This window comes from Amia ocellicauda, chromosome 13, assembly GCF_036373705.1.
Source record: "Amia ocellicauda isolate fAmiCal2 chromosome 13, fAmiCal2.hap1, whole genome shotgun sequence".
NCBI classification, from domain to species: domain Eukaryota; kingdom Metazoa; phylum Chordata; class Actinopteri; order Amiiformes; family Amiidae; genus Amia; species Amia ocellicauda.
The window spans coordinates 36,969,925-36,993,275 of NC_089862.1; the positions used below are offsets into that span (position 1 = coordinate 36,969,925).

The 23,351-nt window shown below is 48.1% G+C and overlaps 2 protein-coding genes across 11 annotated transcripts; both read right to left on the bottom strand.

Moving 5' to 3' along the window:
* Positions 1-2,761: 2,761 nt before the first annotated feature.
* Positions 2,762-10,692, bottom strand: lgi2a (leucine-rich repeat LGI family, member 2a). Its single transcript, XM_066720788.1, has 8 exons — positions 10,301-10,692; positions 9,715-9,786; positions 8,589-8,660; positions 8,110-8,181; positions 7,938-8,009; positions 6,743-6,912; positions 6,117-6,281; positions 2,762-5,809 (listed from the first exon to the last, which is right to left on the bottom strand). The coding sequence occupies exons 1-8, from the start codon at positions 10,477-10,479 to the stop codon at positions 4,992-4,994; spliced, it is 1,620 nt and encodes a 539-aa protein (XP_066576885.1). The 5' UTR covers positions 10,480-10,692; the 3' UTR covers positions 2,762-4,991.
* A 3,528-nt stretch (positions 10,693-14,220) lies between these two features.
* sepsecs (Sep (O-phosphoserine) tRNA:Sec (selenocysteine) tRNA synthase) lies at positions 14,221-22,457 on the bottom strand. Of its 10 annotated transcripts, none has more exons than XM_066720796.1 (12): positions 22,274-22,457; positions 21,309-21,433; positions 20,892-21,046; positions 20,308-20,426; positions 19,942-20,100; positions 19,489-19,642; positions 19,104-19,206; positions 18,713-18,842; positions 17,581-17,672; positions 16,115-16,208; positions 15,266-15,356; positions 14,221-15,018 (listed from the first exon to the last, which is right to left on the bottom strand). In XM_066720796.1, the coding sequence occupies exons 2-12, from the start codon at positions 21,420-21,422 to the stop codon at positions 14,712-14,714; spliced, it is 1,518 nt and encodes a 505-aa protein (XP_066576893.1). In that variant the 5' UTR covers positions 21,423-21,433; positions 22,274-22,457; the 3' UTR covers positions 14,221-14,711. The 10 variants fall into 10 exon arrangements, with proteins under 10 accessions (XP_066576893.1, XP_066576894.1, XP_066576892.1 ...); XM_066720797.1 differs by having other exon boundaries at positions 21,309-21,436; XM_066720795.1 differs by having other exon boundaries at positions 22,203-22,457.
* Positions 22,458-23,351: the final 894 nt, after the last annotated feature.

The following is a 23,351-nucleotide window of genomic DNA, read 5'->3' on the forward strand; positions in this document are numbered from 1 at the left end:
ACAACCCAGTGCCTGTGCCGCACTGTTCAGACCAGTGACCTGCTGCTGCCGAGGGCCTGGAGGATGTCTGGAGGACATTTTGCAGAATCGACGGCAGATGTGGTCGATGTGTGGCTTTGGAAACAGGATGTGTATATATTTAGAATAGCCTTTGCAAGGGGCTCGTTTATTACACTGAATGCATTGTGATTTAAGAGCCTTGGCTGAAAACAAAAAACTCCCCGGGGATACCTTGTTCAGAAAGGCAGTGTGTCTGCGCTTGTGTCCTGGGGGAGGATTTTATAACATAATCGGGATTTATTAAAGCGAGCTGTTAAGTGCGTTGCATTCTGATGGGAATTAGTCTTTTCACAGATCTGAGAAAAATGGCGAGATCAACTTAGGGTTCAGTATAACTTCAGCCAGGTTAAACGCTGTAATGGACAGTAGGACAGTGTGGTGATGTGCTATAAACGGGACACGTCTCTTTCCTCGGCAGATTCTGCTGCGATTTCATTTTCCCAGAATAGAAATTCCCTTCCACACAAAAAGGCAAATCAAAATGTCATCAATTTGTCTAACCCTCCCTTTGCTCTTCCTTCCATCATCTCTACACCATCCTCTGGTTGATCGGTTTCAGGCTGTCCTGGATACTTTTTCAAGCTAGAGAAAATATAAATCAGTTATTATTGCTGATAATATCCATAAACCCAGGACTGGACTCTGCAGGAGGTCCTCTTCAGTGCGGCCCAAACTGAGAGAGTGCGCAGGCAGGAGTGATGCATTAAGAGTCGTAAATCCAGCCACAATTAGACACGTTGTTCTTGCTTATTTAACGTACAGCAAAAAAGGAAGCTTTAGGAGTGTTTATTATCACCATCATCATTAGTAGTATTAGTGGACGTAGCAGTCGCTGTAAATTACATTCTGAAGACAATAGAGATCTGGCTTAGAAATACAATACGTGCTTCATATTAAAATTACGAAATTATGAATGTGTGTGTCAGTGTATTGTCAATTTGTCTGTGTGTGAGTGTGTGTGTGTGTGTGTGTGTGTGTGTGTGTGTGTGTGTGTGTGTGTGTGAGTCTCTGTGTGTGTGTGTGTGTGTGTGTGTGTGTGAGTGTGATGTACAGTGAGGGAAAAAAGTATTTGATCCCCTGCTGATTTTGTACGTTTGCCCACTGACAAAGAAATGATCAGTCTATCATTTTAATGGTAGGTGTATTTTAACAGTGAGAGACAGAATAACAACAAAAAAATCCAGAAAAACGCATTTCAAAAAAGTTATAAATTGATTTGCATGTTAATGAGGGAAATAAGTATTTGATCCCCTATCAATCAGCAAGATTTCTGGCTCCCAGGTGTCTTTTATACAGGTAACGAGCTGAGACTCTCTTAAAGGGAGTGCTCCTAATCTCAGCTCGTTACCTGTATAAAAGACACCTGTCCACAGAAGCAATCAATCAATCAGATTCCAAACTCTCCACCATGGCCAAGACCAAAGAGCTGTCCAAGGATGTCAGGGACAAGATTGTAGACCTACACAAGGCTGGAATGGGCTACAAGACCATCGCCAAGCAGCTTGGTGAGAAAGTGACAACAGTTAGTGCGATTATTCGCAAATGGAAGAATCACAAAATAACTGTCAGTCTCCCTCGGTCTGGGGCTCCATGCAAGATCTCACCTCGTGGAGTTTCAATGATCATGAGAACGGTGAGGAATCAGCCCAGAACTACACGGGAGGATCTTGTTAATGATCTCAAGGCAGCTGGGACCATAGTCACCAAGAAAACAATTGGTAACACACTACGCCGTGAAGGACTGAAATCCTGCAGCGCCCGCAAGGTCCCCCTGCTCAAGAAAGCACATGTACAGGCCCGTCTGAAGTTTGCCAATGAACATCTGAATGATTCAGAGGAGAACTGGGTGAAAGTGTTGTGGTCAGATGAGACAAAAATCGAGCTCTTTGGCATCAACTCAACTCGCCGTGTTTGGAGGAGGAGGAATGACCCCAAGAACACCATCCCCACCGTCAAACATGGAGGTGGAAACATTATGCTTTGGGGGTGTTTTTCTGCTAAGGGGACAGGACAACTGCCCGCATCAAAGGGACGATGGACGGGGCCATGTACCGTCAAATCTTGGGTGAGAACCTCCTTCTCTCAGCCAGGGCATTGAAAATGTCATGCTGGAATACCCATCCACGACCCAATGACCCAAAACACACAGCCAGGCAACAAAGGAGTGGCTCAAGAAGAAGCACATTAAGGTCGTGGAGTGGCCTAGCCAGTCTCCAGACCTTAATCCCATAGAAAATCTGTGGAGGGAGCTGAAGGTTCGAGTTGCCAAACGTCAGCCTGAGAGGATCTGCAAAGAGGAGTGGGACAAAATCCCTCCTGAGATGTGTGCAAACCTGGTGGCCAACTACAAGAAACGTCTGACCTCTGTGATTCCCAACAAGGGTTTTGCCACCAAGTACTAAGTCGAAGGGGTCAAATACTTATTTCCCTCATTAACATGCAAATCAATTTATAACTTTTTTGAAATGCGTTTTTCTGGATGTTGTTATTCTGTCTCTCACTGTTAAAATACACCTACCATTAAAATGATAGACTGATCATTTCTTTGTCAGTGGGCAAACGTACAAAATCAGCAGGGGATCAAATACTTTTTTCCCTCACTGTATATATGTGTGTGTGTGTGTATATATGTGTGAGTGAGTGAGTGAGAGTGTGTGTGTGTGGATGCTTTTTCAAGAACATTTCCCCAGAAAAAACAGCCTTGATAATCAGTAGCATTTTTATTGTCATCTTCAAGTATATCTACAAGGCTAACATTCGATAAGATTATAACATACTGTAATGATACAAAAAGAAATCTACATGTCATAAACTTGCATATTTGATTAAGGAGTACTACTGGATACAATACCACCGAGTACTTGTCATACCAGGAACAGCAGTAGTAGTTCTACTAGAGATTATTCAAAGTTTTAAATCTGTCCCGAACCGGAATGCTCTCGCATCCGGGCCTGGGGGGCATGCTCTCACCCGCTGCGTCTTTTTTCTGTTGATTGTGGGTGAAATGTTACTGGCTTTCAGTGTGCTGTGAAACAATACAAACATGAGTGGAAATCTGTGCGGGGTGTGGAGCACAGGCAGAGCGTGTTCATTTCAATACTGTGAGATGGACCTGTCTCTCTCAGGCAATAGAACCCCGTGGACAGGCCATGGCTCCCCGTACAGAGGCGCTGCTGATGACCGGACTGGCCTTTTGGTTTACAAAGGCTGTCCCTGGCAGTTGACACATTACAGCCGTGTGTCTTTTTTTGTGTGTGTTGTGTGTTGTCAGTGACCTGGACCAGTACTTGTATTTGTGGAAACTATAGTTGCACCATCAGGGTATTGACAGAAAAACACATTTGTAGCTAATAATTTAAAATGTACTGAAGTGTTCTTGTCATCTGAACTATCAGGACACTTACATCCTTTACTATCATACTTCGTTCTGTTTTCACAGGCTTAATATTCAGTTCATTATGGTTTTAAATACAAATATTTGGTTCTGTTACTGCAGTATCTTACTTATATTATGTTTTGCAGAAGATATAGGTTTAATAGGGGAAATATTTATATGCTTTTCTTGCCTTTGATTGAATCTGTGATTGGTCCTTTAATTGATTTGGATACACTACGTATTTGGCAGCCACACCCCATGCAATACGCAACTTTAACATACATGTGGACAAAATGGTATGTCATGAAGTATATAATGAGTATAAACTAGGGCTTTACAAATTCCTCAAGCCCCACAGAGTGATGAGGGCTGGACGTCAGTGTTTAAATACATGTTATCCTGTTCCTGAAATGCATTTAAATAAACCTTCATATATTTTGGAAGATTGGATGTAAATTTCAGTTTTTGTTTTTACCAATTTCATACGTACAAATGACACCATCCAGACGAGGTCATGCATGTGGGACGAGCGTGTCGGAGTGGCAGCATTACTGTGGCGACGCGTGTCCGGTGCCACTGTTCTGCCAAACTAATTATTTCTGAATAATGTGATCGTAAAGGAACGCAGACACAACAGTATAAACACTATAGTCGACGCAGTTTTGTGTGTTTAGACTTGTCATTGTAATTTACTGAGGTGGTTATAGGAGCTCTTACTGCTGTTTTTATTGTCATTGCAATCATATAGACCGCAGGCAAACAATCCTGATTACAGGTCAATTACTGAATTAAATACAACTATTCTCACCGAACCAAAACAAAGAAGGGCTTTCATTAGTCTCTACTTACCTGTAGGAGCTAGAGTTATCTGCTCTTTTGATACTTTCTTGGGCCCTAAATTGGGAAGTGTAAGTGGCTTAGTGTGTCCCTGTGTCTGTAGTACAGAAGCTTTGCAAAAACAGGCTCCAGACTTTTTACTCGCTGGTCGCAGGGATCTGTTTTGTGTTATAATATACAGGAATGTCAGGCAGGAGAGCATCTGTGAAAGAGCTTCAGCCATCACTCGATGCAGACGTGAAATGCGTGTCTGTGAACTATGCAAAATGGTGAATGGCTCTCTTCCAGCCTTCCTCCAGAGAGAGTGTCCGATACGGTGCGATGGGATGGAGATGCCGCAGAGATTTAGACACACAACCCTTGTAGAGATAAGGCAAGATATTTCACCGAAGTGGCCACTGGAGTCTGACAGAACTTCAGAAGACATTTTCCTCGCCCTGTCCGTTAAGATGAAAATGCACGATGACTTTGAATGGTCTTCTGCTCGGGACGTTTTCGCAGGTTGCTTAGCTATCGTTACGTGTGCGTATCAAATGGTTAAAAGTGCTACTGGAGCTGTCAGTTTAAAACCTTAGTAAAAATGCATGAAACATCATTATCATATCGTTTAGGAATAAATACCTGATAATGCCACAAGGAAGTCTCTCTCTCTCTCTCTCTCTCTCTCTCAACCTGGGATTTCACCAGACGCCGCTGCAGCGACTCCAGCCTGCGTGTCTCACAGGCTCAGGTCCACCAGCGTGTGTTCGTAGATCTGCGTGTTGCCCTTGAAGCTGGAGGCGAAGATGAAGTCCCGGCGGCCAGTGGACACGGCGGTGAAGGAGCGCGGCGCCTGGATGTAGACCTCCTTGAACTTGTCGAACAGCTTCTTCTCCTCGTCCCAGAGGTAGATCTGCGAGAAGGTGTAGTCGCTGCCCAGGGCGAGGTAGTGCCGGTCGCTGAAGGAGAAGGGCTGCATGATCATGGAGCCGCGTGAGGGCAGCGCCTGGACCTCCGAGAACTGCTTGCTGCTCCACTTCAGGACCTTGGAGTCACCGATGAAGCGCGTCAGGGCCAGGTACAGCTCCCCCTTGACCCGGAAGGCCTTCACGGACACCACGTCCTCCATGTTGGGGATCTCGCTCTGGGCCGCAAACTTCTTGGCGCTCTTGTTCCACTGGAAGATCACCGGCACTTGGGAGCGGCTGGCCAGGATCAGGTGGGGCTTCCCCTCCAGGTCGATGAACTCGGCGTCGGTGTCGCGGAACCACTCGTGCAGGGACTGGTAGGAGTAGAAGCCCTTGCTCTCCCACTTGTACAGGGTGGACAGGCCGGCCTTGGAGCTGTCCGCGATGATGAAGAACCACTCCTTGTCGATCTGGAAGGTCTCGATGTCATTGGGCTTGGAGATCTTGGACACCTCGATGTCCTGGAACTTGGTGAACTTGCTCTGGCTCTCGTCGTACTTGTAGATGTGGGAGCCCCCAAAGAGCTGTGCTACAATGATGAACACGTCGGCCTCAATCAGCACAGACTTGCACCCGACAATGGACTGCCCTGGGGTGGCAAAGAAGAGGAGAAGAACGAAGGACAGCTCATCAGCCAATGACCCATCCCTGAAGGACACAGGTGTTGTTTAAATAGGACCCTCTGTACACCTGTACCTGTGGACACGATTCCACAGATTTTATTAAATAATGGTGAATGCAGCCGCAGTAAGACAGTAAGTATGTTCCTGATGACTTTCATGTCCCCCACTTACAACCCCAGGCTAGAGCAGAGGAGAACAGTTTGAGAAGCATGGTGTGCACAGCTCTTTAAAGTGCAAAACAATTGGGACACAATCCCACTGAAGCGGCCTTACCTGTGATGTTGTCGTGAGTCCTGAAGTTCATCTCAATGTGGTCCCACTGCATCACCATGCAGCTCTCGGTGTTGGGCGCCGCGATGGCCACGAACACATCGTTCTTGTGGTGGAAGGTGTCGACGGACAACGACTGAGACGCCAGAGACTGATGAAGCACAAAGTCTGCGGGGATGAGTGGAGGAGGAGAGACACACAAAATGAGCGCCGCCCTGCCCGCACTAAGCACGGCCTTGCAGCAACAGCAACTCAACTGCTGATTTAGCTGAAGGCCTGTTTATTTTGTCACAACCACTGACGCAGGGCTGCACAAACTCCAGCTCTGGCCCTGGGGTCCACAGTCCAGCGTCTTCATCATCCTTTCTCCCCTGGGCTTTGAACTCCCTGACTCAACTCACCAGTGTCTTAACCCAAGTGAGTCCACAACCTTTTTCCACTTCCTCAGGTGCAGATGATCTGTGAGGCCTATTTAACCCACTGGACTGCGGACCCCCAGGGGCAAAGCTGCAGTGGGCCCAATGCCCCACACAGAGCAAGACTGCAGAGAGCCCACAGCCCTGACACGTGGTGCCGAGTCAGACCCGCCCTCCTGTGCACGGCCAGGCCCAAGGTCTCACTCAGGCTACCTGTGGACTTGCACTCGTCGTGTAGACTGACGAGGTCATTCAGCCTCTTGCCCTTCATCTCAGCCGGGCCGACGCAGTGCACCTCGGACACCGTGGCGTTGGTGGTCTTCAACCACAACATCAGCCACTTGGCCTTGCAGTCGCACTCCAAAGCATTACCCCTCAGGTCCCTACAGCATGGGTGGGTGTGTTTGGGGGGGAAGAGCAGAACAGGACAACAGATTAACGAATGTCCAGAAGATTAAACTTGTCAGCCATCACTCACACATGATGTCAGAAAAATATGGCCTTTTCTCCAGTCGTCAGTCAAGATAATGGTTATAAGAGCCTAGGATTTATTCCTGAGTCTAGTCAAGCACAGAGACTGATTTAGGAAAAATGCAAATTTGATTGATTCTGACAGAGGAGTGTGCGAGAGTCTCTTATACATTCCTGTCTTTTAATTAGGGCCCTGCCTTTTCTGCAATTAGTTTTTTCATCTGTAATTCAACAGCTATGCCCTCGATGTCCCTGCAGCCTCCCCAGTTGTAGTAACTGAATTCACAATTAATAAATCAACAAATTGGGCTGTGACTAATTCGAAAAAACAAAAATAAGAAGAATCGTATAAATGGTAATTGAATAAGCTGACTTGTTAAAAGAAACACCACAGTCAAGTAGCATTTCATTGAGCAAACACAGGCAAATATAGACACCTGGTGTTCTGCACACCAATGGGAATAATGGGAACTTGTAATTTATCGTTACACCACAATTAACAGTCAACAATCAACTGACAAAAGGCTGATGTTGACGGTTCATCAACACTTAATCAACACACCTTCAAAGAAAGACTTATTGAGATTATTAATCAATCAGTGATTTATTTAATCAGACTGCATGGCCACCCTGCGCGGGGATGAATGCAGGTCACATTAAACGTAGGCCTTTTTACAACTGGATTAAGCAACCACCAACTCTATTATCAGTAATAGTATTAGTATTTATTAATGTATTGAACAGACATGCTCTGCCAGGGCGGCTCACTGCTGTAACAAAACAACGAGCACAAGAGAAGACAATATGCAGCTCCAGGCCTAATAAAAGCCCTCAGCGCTTTAGTGGAGACTAGAGCACCTAGAAATACAATACACAGAAGCCGTTCCTGCAGAACCAGCATTATTTTGTGCTGAATTGCAAATCGCCGAACACTCACAGCTCTATCAGAGAGTCCAGATCGCCAAAGATGTCTCTCGGCAGAGCCTTGATGTTGTTGTTTGCCAAGGACCTATAAGAGCCGCGGAGGAGACAGAAAGAGCAGGTCAAACCTTTCAGACGTCCTATCACAGAGACGCAACATCGCACAACTGTCAACAACAATCACTTACAGGTGAGTCAGATCGCGCAGGCCGCGGAAGGACCATTTCGACGCCGACTCTATCCTGTTGTTCTCGATGAATCTGTGAGGAAACAACAGACACAATTTACAGGGATTGAGACAAAACATTTCAGTCAAAAACACCAAATCTCCCAGCCGGAGATTCACCCCAACACAGTCCCTGTTCTATAGAAATGGGTGCAGAGGCAGTACAAAGTACACCCCTCGTCTTCAAAGAAATTCATACTGACAGAGTTCTTAATCAGTCTTCTCTCACGATATCTTCAAAGAATAAGTATAGTTTAAGTATAGGTGGAAAAGGCCAGACTACACACAGCAGCTTGTTTTAATATGACACCACTCTCTGCATCCCATCGCGCTCTCTGTGTGTATCGACGGCACAATGCCATTTCTGCTGTGAAACTTTTACATTAAGACTCAGCTCTTGTAACTTCTTGCTAGAGTGGACGGCGGAGGTGAAGCACTCACAGATACTCGAGGTGTGGAAGCCCAGAAAACGCATCGTCCTTAATGGTGGTAAATGAATTGGAATTGAGAAGCCTGCAAAAGAGAAGGAGACACAGGGTTTTTCAAATTAGAGGCTCAATTGAATTATGCTTTCTTTTTTCGAAATCATTAACTCTATTGATTTTGTTTTGAACAAAATGCACCCAGGACCCGGGGACTTGAATGCACAACACAATCACATTAACACTGACTCACTTTGCAGTGGATAGAAAATGGACACATGCTCTACACAATTATATAATAGAGTTTATAATCTGTTTGATTTAGTTTTAAGGTTAAGAACAAATCAATGATACATTTAAAAGTTTGTTTAAAGTTTAGTCTATAAAAAAACTTTAAAGATCCCAGTTGGATCTGAACTTAAGAATGAGGTCCTTCTGACAGGTCTACGCTTCAATGCTGGAAAACAAGTCATAACCGCAGAGTTCAGGACATATTTAAGGAGTTTATGGACGGTTACAGTTCTGAATAGTTTGGGTTTTCCTTTGAATACAACACAGCCAAGCTCTAAAGCAGGACATGTTAAATGAAGGACTCCAGCTGTGCAGGTAGGAACTGTCCCAGCAGTGTAACAAAAGGGCACGGCTTTGCTCAGGGATGGGTTTTCACTACATTTGTATGACTGAGAAAAAAATAGGTCACTTTCAGGACACGGGCACGTCACTGGTGCTGTGCTGGGGGTGGGAATCTACCTGCCTACACAATTGATTTGCTGCAATGATAGACTGGTGAAAAACTCCTCTCCGAAGCAAATTAAACAGGGAATGGTATTGCTATATTGTCCCTCCCTGGAATCTGAGATCAATTTAATTGCTGGCGTATCCAGTTCTGAAACTGTCTAATAAGACATTTGTCATCCTTCGCTTCTGGCCTGCGCCGTGACCCTGTCAATGGCATTGCCCTTTCCCCCCAGACGCCCTGGGCACAGCTTCACAAAGACCCCCCACCGCCCTAAACAGGATTTGAACACACTGAATTAACGATGCGTGTTCAAGAGCAGATCTGACCACTCACACATTTAACCCCTTCTTCATATACATCATCAATAAGCACTTATAAAACACTGTTAGCTTCGCTCGGTACTCACAGGAGCTGCAGGGAGGGCATGTGGGAAAACATCCCTTCCTTAATTTCAGGGAAGGTGCCATTTACGATGCTCCTGCAAAACACGTGAGAGACTCTTATACTTCGACCTTCCGCATTCACCCCCTCCCACCTGCTCCAGCCCGGCCAGAGGAACCGGCATCGCCCCCAACCCCCGGCGGGACACAGCACACAGTATAGCACGGCAATACCTTGTCTTGTGTGAATTTTGAGTATTTAAGAGAATGGCCAAGAATACAAAACACAATACAGATAGATATGCTCCATACAGTTATTATGCATCATTTTAAAACATATCCACTCAGAAACACGTATGATATCTTTCCGCAAATGACTACTTAATGAGAGGTTTGTATCTGTTTTTTTCAATGTCATACTTCGCAACATCAATGTACCATCTCCACAGACATACGTAGTCAATTGGCAAAACGTTCCTGATTTGTGCATTTCTGCTTACTGAGCCAAAATTACCGCATTGCAAGCAAGAACCGAACCTGTCCTTATCCTTGGATAAATCACGCAAACATGCCGGTATCGGGGGTGCGTGTTGCAGAAACGCGCATACTTACAGTGAATTGATGTCATTGGGAATGATCTTCGGGACGTACGAAGACCCGACGCATATAATAGACTCCTTGGTGCAGGTGCATGTAGAAGGACATCGGAAAACCCGTCTGGCGTAAACTGCCGCAATCAGGTACAGAAACACCGGAGAAAATAACAAAAGCTGCTTACTGGGAGACAACATCTCGAATCGCAGGCTTGCATGTGTGTTGGAGAGGAGGGTGGCGATGCAAACAGCTCCTGACTCGCTGCACCATGAACTGCACCAAGCTGTGTGGGTGAATTATTTATCAGCCCCTGGAGCTGCTCGGCAGGGACGCAACAGCCTCTCACACTCACACACTCCCAGCGTCCGTGGGCGTCATAGCGCGGGTTTGAACACGACCCTTTTCATTAGAGGTATAAATACTACTACAACACACGAGTAGGACCGAAATAGACACAGATGATGAAGAAATATAATCCGACTATCACCCGGAGAAGCCGGGCGTAAAATATTTAATTGGATACACAAACCGCACATGGGCTGTGGACGGGCTGGTTATTTTTTGTCTTTCTAGTGAAAGGATTGTGTTTTGTTTTAAACAGTCAGTTTGAGGTATTTGCTGGTTTACCTGAGCTAACACCTGGACGGGTCTGGATGATTTCAGACGCACAGAGAGGCTGCTTTTAAAGCAATAATACCGTGACATCAGCACCAAGGACAGAGACAGAGACAGAGACAGACGCGGTCCAGGTGTTCATCCACATCGGATGCTGACGCAAAAGGACAGCGTTATTACGACCACAGTTTGGCCAGTGTCTCCACAGTCCAGTAGGTCAAGGGGAGCCCAGGACAGGACAGCGCTGGACTGTGATGGTCAGACATTTGTGCAAGATTGTGTACATTGTATTTTTATTTTCAGACATTGTGTTGTAAATCGCCCTGGATAAGGACGTCTGCCAAGAAATACAAATAAATAATAATAATAATAATAATAATAATAATAATAATAATAATAATAATAATAATAACATTGCATTTCGGTGTATCGTGAGAGGGGCCGGTTCTAGTGCGGCAGTACAAGTGGGGCATTGCCCCCCACGCTAGCACCGCGGACAAAACACCGTCAGCGCCATACCCCAACCCCCCAGCACACACCGCCACTGCCCCCACACATTTCCCAAAGCCCCCTCAATCGTCCAGAACCGGGCCCGGCCGTGAGTCCATTCCCTTTCCAGTCAGGGGTGGCAGAGCAGCGTGCGGCCTGAGAAGGATTTCAGCTCTGCAGCGGCGGGTCGATACACAGTCCCTTAAAGTGAGTGCCGCTGAAAAGTATAGTTGCTGTAATAAGCTGCTACAAGGCCATCTGTGCGCCGTCAGCAGCAGCCGGCAGCGGGAAGCTCGGCGGACAGTTGTGCTTCATCAGCGCTTTGCAGCGCAATCCCAGCGGCATGATTCATGAAGCCCGCAGACCGTGACTGTGGAGGGAGGAGGAAATACCGCAGCGACGTCAGCGCCGCGCCGCACAGGTCGCACACGGCCGGCACCGGGCTGTCCAGCTGGAGCCGCAGCATCTCAGAGTGCACAAATGCACCGGAATTGTGTTCAAAATCGTTTTCCATTTTGCACATATACTCTATGCATACTCGGCTGCATGTTATGTGGGCATCATGCATCTGATTTCACCGCTGAAAACACCCACACTCACCCGGGGTAACTTTCACAAGAATTACCCTCTGCTGCAGCTGTGCTGTACTGCGTTATGTAGATATGTATGCATAGGTTTACATCGTTTACATTTGCTAATTGCTTTAGAAAAGCAGTTTGCAGGCTCAACGTGTTAGTGTATTGGACTGTTATGCAGGAATGGTGAAATGTATTAAAACCATAGTACATCCAGGATAATAGTATCTAACATAAAGAAGCATTTTTTTTTCTTGTCTGTAGATTGTCTAACATGCCAGGCATGGTCTATGCGGTCATCTGCTCCATCGCCTGTATATAAGTGTAATTGGGTCAGTGCCAGTCTGGGGTTCATGACCTCTGTGGCCATAAATGTGTGTATGTGAATATCACCTCATCTGAGACGGGCATGGCGCTCACTGGGATGAACGCTCAGATTGGTTGTTGCCGGGCCAGGAGCGGAGTGGAGTTGATGCTGTCAATGTGTGTAACTGCTGAGATGGGGCTGCAGTGTTAAAGCACACACCTGAGAACTACAAACAGTGGCCACGTCTCGGCACGCCCACCCGAACATGCAGATGTTACCGCACAGTAATGCTTCAGTGGTGACCAGATTCATATCGCATCAGCGAGCCAGAGGCAGGAAGGAGTCTTCGTGCGCTTCCTCATCCCTGCAGAGCCGCTGAGGCCGATGCCCAGGGCACAGCGACTGTCTGCGGGCGTCCTGCTGTCCTTGAGGAACCCCCTTGTGATTTCTCTCCATGTTTAAAATGAGGAAGGAAGAGTACCACACTGTGGCCATGCGTTGAGCCTGTTTCTCCAGGTCAACACGCTCACAAACTCTCCTCACAGATACATGGATATCTTGTGATTTCTTTCACCCACAGCCCAAAAAGTCTGTCTGTCTGTATGTCTCCCTTTCTCTAGGTCACAATCCTATCACGGTTATATCATATTTTCAATACATTTGCAATAATTCATTTTGTATGGTTGCTGTTTGATGTCAGCACAGCTTGTGGTCACTATGGGTCTTCAGCTGAGGTGGAGAACATGAAGAAGCTACTCGACCACAGACTCCCACACGGGCTCAAGCACACACCACTGAGTTTCTCTGCACGAGAGCCGATCGACCGCACCGGCGCACAGTGAGCGTGAGAGCACCGATCACTGCCGATCAATACTCTACCACAGGACAGCTTCCACTGAAGATCTGGACCTGCGGACCCTTTTGTCTGGATAACGCAAAGAAAAAACAATGACAAAGATATCTTTAAAATTATGCAGTAATTGCATTTTCCCCTCAATGCAATATTCTCAGTTCCCACATAAACTGCTTAGCTGGCTAATTGGTTGGGTAGGAAACTTAATAAATGTAACTTAAAAGCATCCGTGCACTACAGCGTCTTCACTCCCATGAGGCGCTGGCCCAGATAAGGCAAAAATATATAAAGAAAGTTTAATTTTGTAGCCGCACTCTCACTTATTCGGTATTTAGACCAGACTTTTGTATTATAAAAGTTTCACTATGAAGTGAAACTTTTATAATACAAATGTCTGGTCTAAATACCAAATAAGTGAGAGTGCGGCTACAAAATTAAATTTTCTGTGTTTATATTCAGGATCTTCTCTGGATGCAGTAAACAGGGACCGAGTTTAAAGACAGATTCCCACACCGAGGAGGATAAACAGGGAAAACTGATCGCGATCTGCTTTGTGTTTCTATGACAAGGATGTAAAGAGAAGCAGTCGAATTGTATCAAGAACTAGGATCAATACACCTCATCTCCCTCAGTGCCGCTGGCAGCTGAAACACAGTCGAAGCGCTCGGACCGGCCCTGGCACACGGCCCCTGCTGCCTGGCACGCCTGCCCGTCCACATGCTGCCCGGCTGTTCACAACGCAGGGCACGGAGCCCCCCGCTCACAGATCAGCATTCGACACACACGGCTGAACACAAGCCTCGCTCTGTTGCCTCTTTCAGAATCGCCAGTGGAGCGAGGGTAAGTGTTGAGCACCGAAGGGCACTGACAGCCTCCTAAACTCCAGTTCAGAGTCTGCCAGCGATCGAAAACTGTAAACAACTGAAATGGTAGGAAGAGGGGGAAAGTAATCAAAACACCGAAGTGTAAAGGCCCCCCGCACGCAGAAAGACTTTGATATTCCTTATGACCAACAGATAGAGACCCCAAGCCGATGTGGCAATCCCAGCGCAAGCACGCTTCAGCACGGACTCCACCGAACTCGAACAAAGAGAGAGTCTACTGTTATTAATATTTTATTGATTTATTGATTTATTTTACAAGCAGGAAGTCTCTGAGAGCCGTGCCTGAACTGGAAAAACAACCTCAGCTCTCTTGACGGGATGTGGGCAAAACTAAATTCTCAGATGTGAAATACGTCTCTCAATGAGACGTGTGGCAGGGGCCGGGGGGGGGAGCTGCGTCACTGCTGTACTCGAGGCCCAGCCAGCCGATGACCCGTCTCACTCACACCCAGCGGTCGGCAGAGACGCACTTTCAGCACCGCTCTCTCTAACGCAGGGCCTGGAGACTGTGATGCCACCCCCTCCTCCGGCCGTGCGTTAGGGGAAGAACACAAACAGATCGATATAGAGAGTTGTTTATTGAGATGAATGACTGATGCGGTGCGAGGGATCATGACACTGGGGCTCTGCTTTCTGCCTCTCCGTCCCAGGATGTTTGTTCATTTGTTCACAAAATCCTTTATTTTCAATGACTCCCCTGTGGCCCTCAGTGGCTGCTGTCTCCCTCAGTGTCGGCCGCACAGGGCTCAGTAGTGTTGAGCTCCGTGGCGTCGGCCTCTGTGACGCTGGACTCCGTGATGCTGGGCTCCTCAGGGCCGCTCTGGTCTCTCTTCTCCCTGCCGAAGCTCCTCAGGCACTTGTCCAGCCTCTTCACACAGAGGGCCACGTCGTCCCTGGTGATGCCCACGGCGGAGGCGGCGTTGAGGTACGGACAGGGGTAGTGCGCGGAGTGGGACATGAAGCCCCTGAAGGTGTGCCCACTGACGGTCTGCTCAGTGCCCAGCGGGACCACCCTGCAAGACAACAAGCCCCCGGGTCAGCAAGTTACAAATGCATGATCCTAATATTATTCATAAGCGAAAATGGCCCCTTGTTGTGTATACATTTTAGTCTGTAATCCATATATTTATGGTATATATGGAAAACATAGAAAGTCTCCTCCACAAAATATATATTTTGAACAAATAAAATACACACACAGATTACAGGCTATAGTACAGATTCCATATATCCTGTATTTTGACTCTCCGACCGGCTCACCTGGCTCCAGACACCTGGCGTGTGAACAGCATGGAGCCCAGCTGAGTGACCGCCTTCTGGTTCTGTTTCTCGAGGCTCCCGAGCGACATTGCTGGGGAACAACAACAACGAAGCAGCCATCAGGAGACGGACGGATATTTGAATCAATAAATGCATGCGTCTGCGTTACTGTGATTGACATCACTGAGATCTGCGGCCCTCGACTGAAACGCAGCACGCCGACACGAGCCGGAGAAGAGACGATAAGCTACGTGTTTTTATATCTCCATACTGCGGTCAGGAGAAATCCCACAGAGGGAGAGGGAGGAGGAGGAAGAGAGAGAGGGGGGAGGCTCCGGGTGGAATACACATTAAAACGGTTCCCAGGTTCTTGGCAGTGTCTGATTAGATCTTGTAACCGTATTCAGACGCGCTGTGATGTCATTACCGCCAAGCGTGAGGGACGGACCGCAGGGTGAATAACTGACCTGATGCACCCAGGCTTCTTATGACAGTAAACTACTGTAAATGAGCTCATCTGCCGGCAAATATATGACACAGGAGATCGTGACGTGTGTGTGAACAATCCTCCGTCTAAAATCACTCTCTTTTCTTCAGAGGTTCTTCAGAGGAGCTCAGATGAAGCAGCACAAACCCCGCTCAAAAACAAACATCCTCCAGTGTCTGTACTGTTGTTTCTCATCTTCTCATCTTTCTCATCATCTCATCTCATCTCGGATTCCTTAAAACAAATGTTAAAATAAAGAAGCACACGCACACACACACACTGACACAATCACACGCAGGAATCGGGATGAATCTGCGTGCGTTTCATAGCAAAGTTGCTGGCGCTGTTGTGTGTCGTCTCACCCAGAGAGATGGGGTTGTGCGGGGTGTGTAGCAGCCGCTCCCCGTGGGCCGCAGCCAGCGTCTTCAGCTCCTCCGCGAGGAAGGTGTACATTTCCTAGAAGCAAAGAGAGCGTTTCTATAAATAGCAGCACAACAACAGAGCGGCTCGGCTCGGCTCTCCTCTCCTCTCCTCTCCTCTCCTCTCCTCTCCTCTCCTCTCCTCTGCTTCCCAGCAGCAGCAGCAGTGCAGTCACTTTACTGCCAGAGAAGCAACTCTATCCCTCAGGTCTGCATTCGATACTTCACTATTGAGAGACTTGTGTATTTACATAGAATAGAAAAGAGCTTTTCACACACTGACACACACACATATACACACAGACAGACACATGCACAGATACACACAGACGTCAGCTGAATAATTCTCGTCAGTAGATTTCACAAGGAGATGCTGTAGAAAAGGAGGCGTTCAAACCAGGGTCACGACCAACACTGGCTTATCTTTAACCCCGAAAACCATAATGCATTGTTATTTTAAAGTTGTGCTTTCTGCACAAATCTGTGTATTTGTAAATGCCACCCCAGTACCGTTTAAAACAGGCCACGTCTCGGCGGGACGGAGACAGAACCTCCTGCACTGGTAGCTCCTGGTAGCGGAGAGCTGCCGGCACAACCTCAGGCGTAGCAATAGCTCTGTGCTTCCGACACAGGGAACCTGCTCTCCGGTGCCGGCCTGGAGGCGATCGCAGGCCCAGAGACACCTGGCACCGAAGCTGGACCTGCCAGGGGTATCTGAGCGATGGACACAACACAGAGCTGCAGCCTCAGGAATGCCACCCGACACTACTGGAGCACACGAGCCCTTCAGGGAGGAGAGCTGGGATTTAAAACCCGTCGCTCGGCCACGTGCCTCCTGCCTGCCTGTGCAGTTACTCCTCGTGGTGTGTTTTATCCAGCCCTGCCCCACTCCAGCGGTTTAATAAACCCACTGATGAAGCCCTCAGGCCACATGGAGCAACATTAACACTAAACATAGTAACGCACTGATTTCTCGAGCTCTCGGCTCAATACCGCACCTTCCCTGCCAGCTCAGAAACCTCCTAACCTGTTTGCACTGTGAACTGTTTCTGTCATTACTTTGCACTGGATTTTCTCAGTTTCACCTTTGTTGTAATCATTATTAATAATACGCAGTGTAAGCAGGCCACGTGTGTGAGGTGTAAATCGCTCGGTCGGTTATGATGACGCCCCTGTGTGGCACTACCGAGTCCCCCAATGGCCGGAGAGGGGTCAACTAGCCTTCTGTCTCAGACACTGAATCGGCTTCGTCACACTGCATTTCATCATCATAACCGACCGAGCGATTTACACATCACATGCGTGGCCTACTTACAGTCCACATGTGTGCAGAGAGTTCCCCAACAGAGACGGACTGGTGCTGTGACACAGCAGACACGCAGACACACACGCCGGCGGTCACCTCTCACCTTGCGCTCCTTCAGCAGCCTCCTGTAGCCGCCGGTGCCCAGCGTGAGGAGGGTGATGAGGACGTCCAGAGACGGGGAAGCGGACGCCCTCCCTACACACAGTAATCTGGGTTTAGTTGGATTTAGATATTGACCTCAGTTTCAAAAGCATGAGGTAAACATCACGGCCTACGATCACTGGAAAGACCTCAGAGAGAAGCGATCCTCTCCGCTGGGTCTTTCCTCTGTGAAAGACGCTTGCCTCTCTGAAGCAGCCCCATCTAGTTTCCTTCTTATTAAAAGCGCGGGAACGCTGTCTGTCAATCCTGGTCTTGGGGAGCCCTGGGCTGGAGTTTCTTGTTCCAGCCGAGCTCTCAGTTACTTCATTGAACACTCAATTGAACTAATTTTCGTCATTTGACTTTTTAAATTGTGTAGCTTATAAAAAGGTGGAGATTTCAAGTTTCACTTACACTTTCATACTTAGCATGAACTCTACAACTGTTTAAAATAGATCTCACATTAGGCAAATGATACTTCAATTAGGGTTCAATTAAGTATTTTACTAGTAAATAAGTAATTGAGAGCTCAGCTGGATCTAAAAACAGCCGGGCAGGGGGTCCCAGGACCAGGGTTGACAACCACTGTCTCAGAAGAAAATGAACAGAAGTTGAAATACGTTATTTTCCCACATCACGTAGCTAAGACAAACTATATATTCATGTTTCATCAGCTCTGTCAGTCTGAAGGCAGCAGCGAGAAATGCAAACAAATGCATCTCAGAAACAGCATGTGGTTCCAGGAGCCTCTTCCCCCAGATGTATAAAGCTGAGAAACCCTAACCCTGAGGCCAAGGATAATATGATTCAAAAGAAAGTAATTTGGCAAAAACTAATACTTCATTTCAAATTATACATTATTTAAAAGTCAGCGATCTGAGCTGAATGGCCACAGTTGATATGACGGGGATTCCCGGACAAACCGAGAGGCTTCTTGGTACAGAGATGGACAGACGGCCGTGTTTGTGGGTCCGAGTCATTTACGATGGATACCGGTCATCTGCTATATGACTTGACAGTAATAAACAGGTTTATTGTGAGGAACCCATCCCTCTCAGCCAGCAGAACCGTGAGGACCTGCAGGAGTTTCTCACCTGGGTACATGCGGCTGATTTCCTGCACGAAGGCCTCGTCGAACCCAGCGATGATGGCGCCCCCTACTGGCACCATGAAGTTCTTGTCCAGACTCTGTACGAAGGCATCGATCCTGCCCACACGGGCCCCCTGTGCCACGACACACACACGGGGGTTAACAGGGCATTTTATTAGATATTCGCTAAACAAATATATCCTGCCAACACAGACGACTGTGACTGTATAGTTATTGACGACAGTATATCATTTCAGGAGTCCAGAGAGCGCTCACCACCTCTGCCATGTCAGACGGACTTTCTCTCTCTTTTTCCACTTTTACAGACACTAAATTTAAAATTCCATCAGGCGTTTCTGCCCCCGAGTTGGCACACAGAGGCGTCGGTCCTCTACCTGCTGAATGAGGTGCATGCACTTGGAGGACTGGACTCCGTAGGCGTTGTTCACGATGTGCGGGACGTCATACTTCGCACACATCAGGGCCAGCTCCTCCAGCCTGCGGGAACAAGCATTAAACCCTGAGTTACTACTATTTATTGACTCTTCTGGTCATAGTGAAGGGATTGGAACTGTCCCGGTTTACTTTAAATCTGTGACGAAACGTGATGAAGGGTGCTTCAATCAATAAGGGTGCTTATTGTATAATAAAATACAATAGATTGATAAATTGATACACAGTATTGACAGACAGAAATGCTTCAGAGAAGACTGTGGCTCTGAGGCTTCGTGCCACTGGACACTGGGCAGGAGGACAGCGGGGGTGGAGGGCAGCACGTACCTGTCGGGGACCCGCGGGGCGAAGCAGGAGGTGGTGGAGTGGACGCACAGGACGCTGTCCGGCCCCAGCTCCTGGATCCGGCTCTCCACGGCCTGCAGGTCTGTGCGCAGCTCGTCTCCCTCCAGCACGTTCTCCACCACCACCGGCTCGAACCCTGTGCCCAAACAGAAATGCTTTCTCATCTCTGTTCGCACTGAAACGGGGTACAGCATGTGGCGGACGGCCGTGACTGCAGTGTCGCCAAATTAAAACGGATGGATTGATACACAGTATTAACAGACTATCCTCTTCGAAGTGTTGAGGTTCTCCCTAGGGGAACGCCGACGGGGAAAACCAAGGAGAAGTGTTCAGACCTCTCCGATCTCAGGACCTCCAGTTCACTGATCACTTATAACCAGAAAAATAAATAAAACCCCACAAATGAGGCCCTCGGCAGGTTTAGTGGAACCTCACCTGCCGTGACCATGGCTTTGAAGCAGGACTTTTGGTCGATCCTCGGCCAGATGATGTACTTGGCTTTGGGTCTCCGGTGCCTCAGCGTCAGGAAGCACAAAGTCAGACTCATCCCAGTCGCCATGGGAAGCACGAAGCAGCTGGAGACACTTCGCACACCTTAACAAAGTGAAAAACAGAGAGATTTCATTCTCCACAAAATCAACCACCATGCCGACTATTGTTAGTGAATGAAACAAGAATTCAAGCGTAAATATTCGAACCATTAGAAAGCATCGCACCGCAATGATCAAGACAGGAGGGTGACAGAAAACAAACATCCCACAGGAACAGAAAGGGTTTGGACCCGAGACCCTCTGGACGTACCTGCCACCTTCAGGATATCCAGCACCACTGAGTTCGTGATCTTGTTGAGGAGGCTGGATCCCGCGGCTTTCGGCTGGACGGCGGCGATGTCCCCTGAGCGTCCGATCCCGTGGATCAACCTGAGACACAACGACAACAACACTGGGTACAGAGACACAGACCTGAGCGCCCCAGAGGGATGTTGAAGCCCGTCCTCGGCAGCGGGGAGGCGCGTCTCCTGCTTCTTGCACAACAATAACAATAATTAAATCTTTATGATGACCAGCCAGCGTTGAAGCCAAGCGCAAATCAGTGTTTTCAATTATGCAAGGAAATTACTGTTCAAGGAAGTCCCGATGCTTCACCATGCATTATTCATTTCAGATTAAAAACCCAACCTCTTTATGCTGGATGCAGACACAGCACTATTTCAAATTGCGATTTGCTTTAATCCGGTGAATATCTCAAAATGCCTGGAATGGGTCAAAGCACCACACGACGGGAATCTCGTCAACAGCCCTGTCCGGTGACACCGCATTTCACAAGGTGATGCCGTTTGGGGCAACGTTACCAGCCGCTCAGGGGACTCTGTGCCGCCGACTCACCTGTAGTGCCGTCTGGCGACCAGGCCGGACGCCACTCTGCCCTCCCGCTCCCCGACCCCACAGTTGCCCAGGAAGTTGTTGCTGTCCATCAAGGCCAGCTCATTGAGGAAGAGCTCGATGGTGCTCTCGCTCCAGCCCTCCTCAGGACACTTTCCCTGAAGCAATAAAAGACAAATGCAGGGATCACTTTAGAGCCGGTCAACTCCTCCTCCTCCTCTTCTGCACAGTAGTTTCACAGAAACAAAACAGTGTAAATTATGCACCAGTTACCACATACTTATCAAAGCCAAATGTCGAGTCAGCAGTATAATGAAGAGTAAATAATGAAGGTCATTATTTTAATTCTTGTTCACAGTAGTATTGCAACATTTGAAACCAGGGCGTGCAGAATATTGGGGTCAGAGGTCTCGGTGTTACCTGCTCCAGCAGCAGTCGGATCAGCTGCTCATGTCCACGGCGCGCCTGCGATCCCTGGCGCACGTAGGAGGCCGACACCAGCCTCTCGCTCAGGGAGAAGTTCTCACTGTTCATCGTGGCAGCACCTGCTTGAAATGAGCAAAAAGATTGTCAATAGCAATAACAGAAACAACAACCACCACCACCAACACCATCACCATCACCATCCATCTACCAACCAAACCAACCAACCACGAGCACCCGTGTCAATAGCAATGTCACAAACAACCACCACTGATCTACCTGCACACACAGAAGTGTACCTTGCAGTGTAAAGCCACTGGCTAATGCTGTCCTTGATTGACTGTGTGGCTTAAATGTCACTCTTGACAGACAGAGAGAGAGAGAAATGCACTTTATATGACTTATGTCATTATCGTTCTACATTAAGGCTTTTGTGCTCATCCACCTCGTTTTATTGCATTGTAATGTCACTAGAAACTCGTTACAGGAGAGGGTTGCTGTTACTAATATGTCTCTGCATTGCAAACCGCAGCCTCAGCGCACCGGCACTGTGATCCCGCTCCAGCGGAAGTCGCTTTCATTTGACGTCAGAGCTGTGCGCCACTACACGCGTGTGTGAGATTTACTGCGCACGCACACGCACACGCACACGCACACTTTATAGCGCTTGTTTCGCTGCACAAGTACACACTGACACTGTCACCGTTAGTGCGCATGTCTCTCTGTGGCGCAGCGCACAGCACAGACCGCAGGCAGTCGCTGCATCCGGGGACTCCAGCTCTAACCCGGAACACGTTTTATACGGGTGGTACGTGATGTGGCGAGTCGGGCCCGTTGCAGTGGCCCTGCAGCAGCGCGTCGGTCTGGAAATCCTGCCGGCAATCGACGCACCTGCGGCCCCGCGGGCCGGACAGACCGACTCCGCGCCGTGCGTGTGGACAGGGCCGCCCGCAGAGGCTCACCGGGGCAGGCGCGGCTCTGGCGGCGTCGCTCGGTCCTCTCCGGGCGGCGAGCAGCGGCAGTGCAGGAGGCCGAGCCCGGTGTGCGCGGAGGCTGCCCTGTAGGGCGAAGTGTACCGGCCTCAGTGTTGCTTCATTATCACGGGCTTTGGCCTGAATCGGTGAATAACTGTCTGTTGTGTAATGCGCACTGGCTGCCCATGACCTGGAGAATTTAAACCCAGTGGTTTAATGATTTACGTGCACTGTAGGTGGATGTGTCCTCTCATGTCAACAGTGGTATGCACTGCACACACATAGACACACACTCATACACACACACATACATATAGACACACACATACACACTCACTCACAGACTCACTGACACACAGACTCACTCTCAGACACACACACACAAACTCACACACACAGACTCACACAGACTCACTCTCAGACACACACACACAAACTCACACACACAGACTCACAGACTCACACAGACTCACTCTCAGACACACACACACAAACTCACACACACAGACTCACTCTCAGACACACACACACAAACTCACACACACAGACTCACACACAGACACACAAACACACACACAGACTCACTCTCAGACACACACACACAAACTCACACACACAGACTCACTCTCAGACACACACACACAAACTCACACACACAGACACACAAACACACACACAAACTCACACACATAGACTCACTCACAGACACACACACACAAACTCACTCACAGACACACACAGACTCACTCACACACTCACAGACACACACACACACAGACTCACTCACAGACACTCACACACACAGAGACACACACACTCACAGAGACACACACACTCACACACACAGACTCACTCACAGACACACACACTCACACACACAGACTCACTCACAGACACAGACACACACAAACTCACACACACTCACACAGACTCACTCAGACACAGACACACTCACACACACACACAGACTCACTCACAGACACACACACACACTCACAGACACACACAAACACAGAGACACACACACTCACAGACACACACACTCACACACACAGACTCACTCACA